General features: G+C 59.7%; 1 protein-coding gene across 1 annotated transcript; it reads left to right on the top strand.

The window, feature by feature from the left end:
• The first annotated feature begins 105 nt into the window (after window positions 1-105).
• On the top strand, window positions 106-8,850 carry WDR18 (WD repeat domain 18). The gene is made up of 10 exons (XM_033082513.1): window positions 106-335; window positions 834-944; window positions 2,323-2,456; window positions 2,833-2,974; window positions 3,544-3,687; window positions 3,892-3,956; window positions 4,059-4,183; window positions 6,918-7,084; window positions 7,551-7,619; window positions 7,871-8,850. The coding sequence occupies exons 1-10, from the start codon at window positions 126-128 to the stop codon at window positions 8,000-8,002; spliced, it is 1,299 nt and encodes a 432-aa protein (XP_032938404.1). The 5' UTR covers window positions 106-125; the 3' UTR covers window positions 8,003-8,850.
• The last annotated feature ends 461 nt before the right edge of the window (window positions 8,851-9,311 follow it).

The following is a 9,311-nucleotide window of genomic DNA, read 5'->3' as shown; positions in this document are numbered from 1 at the left end:
CCGCGTGCGCAGCGCCCGCCCCGCGCGGCCGCGGCGGCGCCGCTGCTGATTGGTCAGCGCCGGAAGGGGGGAGGCGGCGCTCTGGGCCGCGGCCGCGCTCTCTGTGGCCCTGGCGGACCGCGAAGATGGCGGCGCCCATGGAGGTGGCGCTGGTGTCGGACGCGGCGGGGCCGCTCTGCAACTGCTCGGTCTGGGAGCTGCACTCGGGCTCTGCCCTGCCCGGCTACCGCGGCGGCAACAGCGGCCCGCGCGGGCTGGCGCTGCTGGGCGGCGAGCACCTGCTGGGGGCCCAGCTCGGCAAGAGCTACATCAACGTCTGGGAGCTCCAGAGGAAGGTACCGGCGCGGCGGGCGGGCCCGGGCGGCCTCGGCTCGGGGGGCGCCCCCGGGCCTCGCGGGGGGACTCCGGGCCCCGTGGGGGATGTGGCGGGTCCATCCTTCCTGCGGACCTCCCGGCCCTGTGATGAGGAGCCCGTCCGCCCACAGAGCCCCCCCAAATCCATGGTCAGACCCCACCATGGCCTCTCTCTCCACAAAGACCCCCCATGGCCCCTGTCTTCATGGAGACTCCTCTCTGTGTTCAGACACCCCTTCATGGCCCAGTTCTCTGCAGAGACCCCCATGGCCCCTCTCTCCACAGAGACCCCCCCCGTCCCCGGTTAGACCCTCAGGCTCCCCCTTCCCTTCATTCCGACCACCATCACCACGGGCAGTGCCCCCCATCCCTCTCTTCGCAGAGACCCCCACAGAGCTCCCCCTGAGCCCCCATGTCGGGGGGCTCTGCTTGCAGCCCCTTCCCCCCTCTGAGCCCTCGCTGTGCTCTCTCTGTCCCAGGACCAGCTGCAGCAGAAGATCATCTGTCCCGGGCCCGTGACCTGCCTGACAGCATCTCCCAACGGGCTCTACATCCTGGCGGGGGTCGCCGAGAGCATCTACCTGTGGGAGGTACGGAGGTGCTGGGGTGCTCAGGAGGTGCTGGGGTGCTCAGGGCCACGCAGACTCACACCCTGGATAGTCAGGGAGTGTCCCCATCCCTCGAGTGTTTGTAAATCCTGATCCTGGGGTGCCACAGCAGGCAAAGGCTGTGCTGCCCTCAGCCCACGGGACAGTTTATGCAAGTTGGAGTGGGAGGAATTCTGGGAGAGGCTTCACTCAGCCTCTTTCTCCTCTTTTTGAGCATCTCTGATGTCTCAGGGGTCGGGCATTGCTCCCATGAGGAGCAGCACAGGACCTGGTGTTCCTTCAGTGCTTCTCCCACGTTTCAACTGTGTATTTGTGTGCGCCAGGGTGCCAGCAGTCCCTGCTGTGCTCTGGTCATTGTCCTGCTGGTTAATTACTGCTGGATTACTTGGGATTACGCTGCATTCCTAGCACACCACTGAGCATATAAAAGCACTGTCTTGTCCTGAGCCTGGGATTAAACCCCAGGATGCCTCACCTGGAGAGCTTGCTATGCCAGGGGAGGTTCGAGCCTCATGGTGTGGGTGGCTCTACCTGAACCCATCAGGGTTTGTTTGTACCACTGCTTATAGCAGCTGGAATAAAATTCCTGCAGTGGGGGCTGCTGCCTGTGATGCTCCAAACTGGGCCCTGCTCCAGCTCCTGTCACCCACAGATGTGTTCCAGAGTATGGCACTGTCCCTCTGGCACATTGGAGAGGCTCCATGGAAACCATCATGGAGCTGGAACCAGCCCCTAGTGCCCTGTTTTTGTGCTGTCTATGAAATCCCTTGAATTGAGGCTTGGTTTGATTTTTTTGTGTAATTCAGACCATGGGAAGATGTAGTCTCTTATTTTATTTTATTTGAGGCTTTTTCTCTTCTTAGTTCCCTCCCCATCTGCAGTGTTGCCTTTTATTAAGAAATGCACTGGATTTGGGGGATTCCTTGTCCACCCTAAAGCCTCTGCTGGCCCAGGACCACGAGCCAGCCCTGGGGTGTCCTACAGCTCTCACAACCCCACTGCCACCTCCTGAGGACCTGTGGGAGGAGGGAAGAAGCTGCCAAAGTAATCTGAATATTAAGAGTGAACAAGAAATCTTTACTGCACACTTGTCACTTGACCAGAGGAGCAGCTATGGCATCACTGGGTTCCAGAGTTAATGTACCAGGACCTCTCCACTGCTATGTGCTGAACTTCCCTGTGGTCCTGAGTGCAGGTTGTTGTTCCAGCTGTACCTCAGCAGTGTCAGCTACAGTCCCGAGGTGCCAGCAGGCTCATGTGGGCAGCAGAACCCACCCTTCTCCTCTCACTGCACCAGGGGCAGGGCACCACTTTATCCGAACACATCCTTGACACCCTCCTGCCTTTCCCCTCGCTCCAGGTGTCCAATGGGAACCTCCTCGCCATCCTGAACCGACACTACCAGGACCTCACGTGCCTTTGCTTCACTGATGACAGCAGCCACTTCCTCTCAGGGGCCAAGGATTGCCTGGCCCTGGTGTGGAACCTCTACAAGTAAGGGGGGCTGGGGGGCACAGGGATTTTGGACAGGAGATCCCTCTAAGCTCACAGCTCCCTCTGTGCCCGCCATGTGGGCAGGGAGCCTTTCCTTGGGGTCTCACCTGGGCTTCTTGGGAGCAGGCATATGGCTCTGACTTCTTTCCATGGGTGACACAGGGGGGATTGTGCCCTTTACTGGGGGTCTTTGTCCCTTTGGGATAGGGATCTCAGCCCCTCAGCCTCAGTGTCTGTGTGCCATGGCTGCCAGCAGCTCCTATGTCCCACTTGGTCCCTGCAGCCAAGAGAGACATTCCCAGTTGGAGCAGAGCCTGGCCCAGCTCCCCATGGGGCTCTGTCCTGAGTGACCCACCTGTCTCTGCTCTCCTCACAGCGTGTTGCAGGCAGAGCCCTCCCAGATCCCTGACCCCCGGCACGTTTGGTCCCGGCACAGCCTCCCCATCACCGACCTGTGCTGCGGCTTCGGAGGGCCCCTGGCACGGGCTGCCACCGCCTCCCTCGACCAGACAGCCAAGGTGAGGCTCATTTCGGAGGTGCCAGACCCTGCAGGGTCAAAGCCGGGTTCCTGCCAGGTGGCAGGAAGCTGTCCCTGTCCCCAAGCTGTCCTGAAGCTTTCCCGGGTTGCAGTAGCTTAATTTCTTGGCTGTCTCTGCAATGACTCAGAGCTGCCAGACCTGGGCTCTGCCTCTCCAACAACAGCAGTTTCTCTGCACCTGCCCCCAGGCTGGACTGCTGCAGTCCCTGTTGTCCTGGGAGTGTCGGGGTCAGCTCCTCTGTTTTCCATTGCTGATGTCCACAGGGAGCAGAGCATGCTGGAATCTGTGGGGCTGGGGATGCCCTGGGGGCAGGATGGCCACAGAGAGGGTTCAAAGCTGTTTTGAAGCTGCGTGGGAAACTTCTCTCCTGCTCACAGAGAGGCTGATCCTGGGTTCTGCCTTGATTCTGCCTTGGACTCAGTTTCCCAGCCGCAGCCAGGAGGTGATGCTGGGCTGGAATGCCAGTGTGGGATGCCAGGATGTCAGTGTTCCTCCAATCCTACCATTAACATTCTCACTCCTGATTCTCCTGTCCCCTCTCAATCCAGCTCTGGGAAATCTCATCTGGGGACCTCCTGCTTTCCGTTCTCTTCGACGTGGGGATCATGGCTGTGACCCTGGACCTCTCTGAGTACCACATGTTCTGTGGGGGCATGGATGGGTCCATCTTCCAGGTCGACCTCTGCGCCTGGGTGAGTGTGTGGGGCTGCAGGTGTGCCCTGTCACCCCGAGCCACTGTCACCTCCCCACTGCAACTGGTGTGACCTGCCAGAGCACAGGAGGACCTGGTGCCCCTGTGTCTCCTCTACCCCCTCCAGACATGTTGATGAACCTGCTGGATTCAGCCTTCCTGAATGTTAATCCCTCTCCCTCCCTTCCTTCCTTCATTTCTGCAGCCGGTTCAGAGAGACCGGACCTTCCAGACAGAGCGGGAGAACGGGAAGGTCTTTAAAGGGCACAGGTGAGGAACCAGACATACCTGCCAGCCACCATCTGCCCACTTCACCAGCTTCTGGCTGTCCTGGGGTCATCCTGAGTTTAAACATCCTGTTCCCCATTCCAGGAACCAGGTGACATGTCTGTCGGTCTCCACAGACGGCAGCCTCCTGCTCTCAGGCTCTCACGACGAAACTGTCAGGCTGTGGGACATCCAGAGCAAGCAGTGCCTGAAGACGATGAATCACAAAGGTAGGAATGTCCTTATCTCCAGGATCCTCACTGCCAGAGGCTGCTGCTGTCTCACCTCTGCTGCCCTGGGCACTCCAGGTGCGTTTCTGCCCCTTGCTTCACGCCCTGGGAAGGGCAGAGGTGTTGGAGGGAGCCTCGGCTGTCTGGAGTGGTGCCGTGACCTTGCCCCATGGGTTAACAACCCCCTGTGCACTGTCAGGAGTGAGTCATGGATTTCACCCTGTCACTGAGGCCACACAGGATCCTCCTCCTTGTTTTCCCAAGGCAGCAGTCACCCCACATGCACCCCAGCTGTGTCTGGAGGGGAGAGAGCTCTGTAACCCCGGCAGTGAGTGCCCGTGAGCTCATGGGGCCTGAAGTGAATCCCATATGAGCAGCTGTCTGGGATTTCAGTTTGATGGCTCCAGTAAATTGCAGGAGCAGCAGTTGGGCGCCTCAGCTACCTCAGAGCAATGGAGGATTTACCCCTCCTGTTGCTAACTGTGTTCCTCCCCCAGCTGTGGTGGTTTCTGGCCCCTGGTGCCGCAGTGTCCAGTTGAGCTGCCTTGGGCATGGCCCAAACCCCTCCCAAAGTTGATGGTGGGGAAAGCCAGACCCTGCTCCTCTGCAGTGGTTGAGCTGTTGCCTCAGGGCAGTCTCTGGAAGCCAGGCTGCCTGCAGACCCTTTTCCTCTTCCTTTTGGCTGCCAAGGACCATTCCTAATTGGGACCCACTGCAGTGTCCATCCAGCCTGGCGCCGCTGGCACTAGAGGGTGAAAACAGACCAAATGGAGCTGTGAGTCATCCAAGGAGGGGGGGCCAGGCTTTGGCTGTGAGCCGGGCACTGGAGTCCTCCTGAGGCTGCAGGGAAGAATGGATGCACCAGGCTCTTCCCAGGAGGAGCAGGCTGACCCCGAGCTGTGGGTGCTCTGCAGCCTCTGCTGGGGCAGGGATTTGGTTTCCCTGGCAGCCTTGGCACTGGCATAACTGTGCTGTGCTGTGCTGTGCTGTGTGTGCTCAGGAATGGGCTGGGAGCCCAGCACCTCCAAGCTGTGCCCTGGGTCTGGAGTCCCCACAGTTCCCTGCAGCCTCCCAGGGCGGGGGAATCTGCTGCCCCAACCCAGCCCCCTCTTCGGAGCAGTGACATGAGCCCCCCAGCAAGGTCTGTCCCTGCTGCCCCTCCAGTGTGTCCTGCTCCCTCCCCAAGGCAGAGGTGACAGGGTTCTGACGTGGTGATGTGACAGCAGCCTCTGGCCCGGCGTCCTCAGGACAGCGCGGTCACTCCGCTTGCCGGGCACGAGGGTGGCTGGGGGCACACAGGACCCACTGCCCTCCACTCAACACTGCTGCAAATAAATCCAGGGAGCTGGAGTGTGGCTCAGGGCCAGGCAGGCAGGCCAGGCACAGGGGGCTGTGTCACCAAGGATGGCTTGTCCTTGGTGGGGGCAGAGTGGGTGGACTTTGAGAAGTCAAGCTGCTGCTCCTGGGTAATGAGCTGAGACAGGGCTGCTCCCGGTCACTCTGTGTAGCTGGCACCACTCGGGGGGAAACAGGAGACCTGTGGGATGAGGCTGGAAGCCAGCACTGCCCCCAGATCCCTCCAGGCCTCAATTCCCATCCTATCACACGAGCTCCATTCTTGTCTCTGCAAACACAGCGTGGCACAGAGCGTCCCCGAGGGCTCAGTTCTGCAAGGCCTTCCTGGGATGCTCTGGCTGATGTGTGCTGCTGGCAGCTCTGTCTTGGAAGCTGGGTTATTTGTTTCCCCCCAGCTAAGCCTAGTCCCTATGCCCAGGCTGGCCCAGGGTCACACACTGCCCCAGGCCTTGGGGCAAGGTGATCTGCTACAGGACTTGCATCTGCACTGGGGCCCTGTGGTGGCTGTGGCTGGGTGGTGACCAGGTTTGGGGAACTCTGGATTCATTCGCAAGATTTTCTCCTGTCCACATTTCCTTTTGAACTGCCAGAGCAGTGGGAATCTCACTGGTGGGCACTTGCCTCAGGAGCACAAACATCTGGTCTTTAAGGAGGGAGTGAAGCCATCAGAGCTGGCAGGAACAGCTTTAGGGGTAGGCACTCAGCAGAGCTGCTGCTCTGCTGGTGGGACCCAGCCTTGGATCCTGGGAGGAACAGATTTAGGAGCAGGCTCTGGAGGGGTAGATTGTTGTGACAGAGCCCTTGTCCATGTCAGAGCTGCTTGTGTATGCCTGCTCTGCAGAGACCAAAATCCTCCATCAGCTCCGAGCCTCCCTAGGCCCTGCCATGTCCAGTCCCTCACCCCATACCCTTCTCCACAGCACTGGCAATCCCCTCTCAGGTGCAAGTGGAGCATCTTCACCTTTGCCTTTGGCCAGGGGAAATGGATGGCCAGGCTGTGGTAGCAGTGGCCAAGCTGGAGTGGGGCTGGAAGCTGCTGTGCCTGAACAGGGCGTGGGGGACAGCAGTGGGAGCTCCCAGCGAGCAGGAGCTGGGAGGGGGCGGCAGCAGCCGTGGGTAAATGCAGTAATTAACGTGCTCATCAGCTCTGCCATTGAGAGCGTGTGATGGATCGTGGCAGCACGGAGCTGCTGATGGATGGTGGCTCAGGGAGAGGGGAGGCCAGGAGAGCTGCAGCCCCAGGCAGGGAGAGCTGCTGGGGAGGGTGGAGAATCCTGACCACTACCTGTGCCAGGGTCATACTTGCTGTTCTCGGGGCTGCCCTACCTCTCAAACCCACCAGGGTCCAGCCTGACCTGTTCCCTCTGTCCTGTCACAGGCCCAGTGACAAACGCCTTCATCGTGCTGGCCCCTCCCAACATGTTCAACCCCGATGGGAAGCCCAGCGTGCCCCTGCCCAAGTTCAGCAGACACCTGCACGGCACCGAGAGCAGCGACGAGCCGGGCACTGAGGGGGTGACGCTGCGCCTGGGGCTGCACCAGGAGGTACTGGGGGCCAGTGGGCCCTGGGGAGGGGGGACAGACATCCAGGAGGGGTTGTGCCAGAGCAAAGCTCTCCTCTAGCTGGTGAAACCTCTACCTGCTTCCTCCCCATCCTAGCTGCTGCAGTCATTTGTCCTCCCAGCCCCGTGCTGCAGTATGGGCTGGCTCTGCTGTCCCACCGTTTCCTTGGTCCTGGCCTGGCTGTCCCCAGGCAGGGAGGGTCACACACCATCAGTGTCCTGCCCATCCCAGCCTCTCTGCCAGTGGTGCCAGAGCTGCTCCCTTCTGCCAGCATCTCTCTCTGAGTGAGTGACAGTGACAGTCCTGCCAGAGCTGATGGATAAGCTCGTTGTTGGCTTGGTTGTTTGAATGGCAGCGGGGACAGCAGGATCTCCCAGGGTCCCTCCCATGGGGAATGGGGAGAGGGTCTGTGTCTGCTGTGCCAACCCTTCCATTCTGGTCCGTGCAGGAGCCTGGGCAAAGCTACCTAGAGAAGGCAGAGAAGATGTACTCGCAGATGTACTCAACGAGGGAAAAGGTGAGAGCTGCTCCCAGGCTGGGAATTGGGTACAGAACCCCTTGAGGGAGATCCTTGTCAGCTGATCTGACTCATGAGGCCCTGAGAACCCTGAAATCTGCTAGTGATATGGGCAGGAGGGGCTGTACTTTGAGGAAGAGGAGGAGGGAGGGGAGCAAAGGATTTGGGTTTTACTGCTGGGGACAGAGCAGCAGCCTGTGCCTGTCAGAGCTGAGGCCCTGACACTTGTCTGTTGTGTTTTCCTGTCACAGAACCTGGTGGGAGACCAGGAGCACCTGACGATCCAGGTGAGCGAGCTGGAGGAGGAGGTGAGCAACCTCCGGAAAATCAACAAGGACCTCTTTGACTTCTCCACTCGCATCATCACCAAACCAGCCAAGTGAAGAGGCTGCCCCCGCCCTCGCACCCCTCCGCCTCTCCCTGTCCGGCTCCTGGGGAAGAACCTGCCCGCCCTCGGGCGCCGCCCAGCCGGCTGCGAGCACCCGGCTCACCTTCCCCTGACCCGGCACACGCCGCTGCCTTCGCCTGCTCCGTGACACGGGACTGAGACCGGCGCGGGGACCGCGGGGGGACAGCACAGGGACCGTGTTCACCCTGATTCAAGGCCTGGGGGGGCATCGGGCGGCCGCTGCAGGAGGAGCGTCACCGGCTCCTGGGAGGGCTCAGGATGCAGCTCCTGCTCATTCCCCGTCTCTTCCCCTGCCCCTTTTGTGTTTCTTTTCGTTACTTGACCCTGCAGTGCAGACAGAAAAGTGTTCTCCTCTCAATACCGGTTTGAGATTGGATTTCGGAGACCCCCTTCTGCCCACCCTGTCCTGGGGGCATTGCTGCTCAGTGCCACTGGACCCCATGCTCTGCACAGCAGGGGCTGAGCAGCTCCTGATCCAGGGGTGCAGTGGGGGGGCTGCTGCAACAAGTGGAGGGGTCCCAGGCTACCAGGTCTGAGGATGGGGCTCCTGCTCCATCTGGCAGGCAGAGCCTGGGGCCTCTCCGGGGTTAGAGCACAGGTGGTGGTTTTGGGGCGCAGGGTCACTGTGGGGAGGGGCGGGGGGCCAGCAAGGTGCTATTTCCAATCTCATCAGTCAACAGTTTATATATATTTGGATCTACCGACTCTGTTTTCACGGTGTTTGGAGACTCGGTCTTTTGTATTGTCACAGCATGGCAGCGGGGGTTGTGGGTTTTGTTTAGGTTTATTTTTTACATAAAAGATTTGTTTTTTATAGTGAAAGATGCCCACGTTGGTTTCTTTAACAACCCTCACATGGCTACAGACATTGACCACCTATCACTGCATCCCTGGGGTTGCCCTCTGGGAGTGGGAAAGTGCTTCCTTATCCCCAAACTGCCCATTGCCTTCACCCTGAGGGTCCCTCCCTGTCTTTACAGAGTGTTGAGGTATCCCCTGGCCATCCCTCTGTGCCGTCCCCCACCCCATTCAATACACCCTGTTCAATACACCAAGTGCAGATAATTTAAAGTGCATTTTAAAACCGGAGCATCCCCAGCTCCCGCCAGTTCCCAAGAAGATGCTTTTAGCTTAATCACTGGAGTCTGTTCCTTTCCCTTCCTCTCCTGCTCCTCCTCTTCCTCCCATCGCTTTGGATCAGCATTCATCGGCTGCAGCAGGGACTGTCACCCAGAGCCAGGGGCTGCAGTGAGGCAAGAGGTGGGAGCACATCCCTGCTGCAG

Source organism: Catharus ustulatus, chromosome 29, assembly GCF_009819885.2.
Source record: "Catharus ustulatus isolate bCatUst1 chromosome 29, bCatUst1.pri.v2, whole genome shotgun sequence".
Taxonomy (NCBI): domain Eukaryota; kingdom Metazoa; phylum Chordata; class Aves; order Passeriformes; family Turdidae; genus Catharus; species Catharus ustulatus.
Note: the sequence above shows the minus strand (reverse complement) of the source record. Positions and strands in the feature narration are given on the sequence as shown.

Bases quoted from the DNA above. Each gene is read 5' to 3' on its own strand.
- WDR18 (XM_033082513.1), top strand. From the start codon at position 126: ATGGCGGCGCCCATGGAGGTGGCGCTGGTGTCGGACGCGGCGGGGCCG. The intron at 3,688-3,891 runs GTGAGTGTGTGG...TCATTTCTGCAG, and splicing joins AGGTCGACCTCTGCGCCTGG to CCGGTTCAGAGAGACCGGAC. The intron at 7,620-7,870 runs GTGAGAGCTGCT...TTCCTGTCACAG, and splicing joins TGTACTCAACGAGGGAAAAG to AACCTGGTGGGAGACCAGGA.